Here is a 984-nt window from a genome sequence, read left to right on the forward strand (position 1 = left end):
GAGGCTTCTAAACAGCTTCTACCCCCAAGCCATAAGACTCCTGAACATCTAGTCAAATGGCTACCCAGACTATTCACATTGCCAACCACTCCCCTCTCACCATCACTGCCACTCTCTGTTGTCATCTATGCATAGTCACTTTTAATTAACTCTACCTACAACTAACCGTTGCCCCCGCACATTGACTCTGTACCGGCACCCCCCCTGTATATATTGTTGTTTTTTACTGCTCCTCTTTAAGTACTTGTTACTTTTATCTCTTGTTCTTACCCGTATTTTTTAAAACTGCAGTGTTGGTTTAGGGCTCGTAAGTAAGCATTTCACTGTAAGGTCTACACCTGTTGGATTCGGCGCATGTGACTAATACAATTTGATTTGATCCTCTCCTCATGTCAGTGGGAGCACGATATTTTAAAAAAAGCCCTCATTTGGATTGGAATAAACATTGCACTTTAATGCTACCTAAATGAGGCCAACCATCTGACTCAAGAAGAGGACTGTTTGACTTTGAAACAAGATCGTCACTCTGTCTATCGACTCCATCCCATCCCGATGGCACTACCTCAGGTTGGCCACTAGCTGGTGGGAGTGGACAACTTGAGGCAACTGGTGGTCATACAGACATGAGGTCAGGCATTGTGTTTTTCCGAATGTCATCAATTAGGGTTTTCCCTTATGATGTTGCAATTTGTCCATTATGTGTGGTCACAAATCTTTCGTGGGTGGAATTGGGAAAAACTCATTCTGGGAACTCGCCAACGCAAAAAATCCCAGAATTCCCCTTGAAAAAACAGTCAAAATGATTTATCTTTCAGAACTCCATACCCACATGTTCCTCCTATTTCCTCCCATAACCATTGTGTGGGATTAACCAAAGCCAGTAGATGCATATGTCACCCTAGATGAGCCATAGATAAAGAAGGGAGCTTTAATGAGTGTCTGGGAAAGAACAGACGCTGTTCTGTCCATCAATTAGGACTGCTT

General features: G+C 43.1%; 1 protein-coding gene across 1 annotated transcript in view; it reads right to left on the reverse strand.

Annotated features, from left to right (window-relative positions):
- Positions 1-972: 972 nt before the first annotated feature.
- Positions 973-984, reverse strand: part of LOC135528784 (RNA-binding protein 25-like) — a gene marked incomplete at its 5' end in the record, with an annotated part of 2325 nt that continues 2313 nt past the window's right edge. The window contains one exon of the mRNA XM_064957845.1: positions 973-984. This exon is cut by the window's right edge and continues 84 nt beyond it. Coding sequence (XP_064813917.1) covers positions 973-984 — 12 coding nt within the window.

Source organism: Oncorhynchus masou, chromosome 5 (genome assembly GCF_036934945.1).
Source record: "Oncorhynchus masou masou isolate Uvic2021 chromosome 5, UVic_Omas_1.1, whole genome shotgun sequence".
NCBI classification, from domain to species: Eukaryota; Metazoa; Chordata; class Actinopteri; order Salmoniformes; family Salmonidae; genus Oncorhynchus; species Oncorhynchus masou.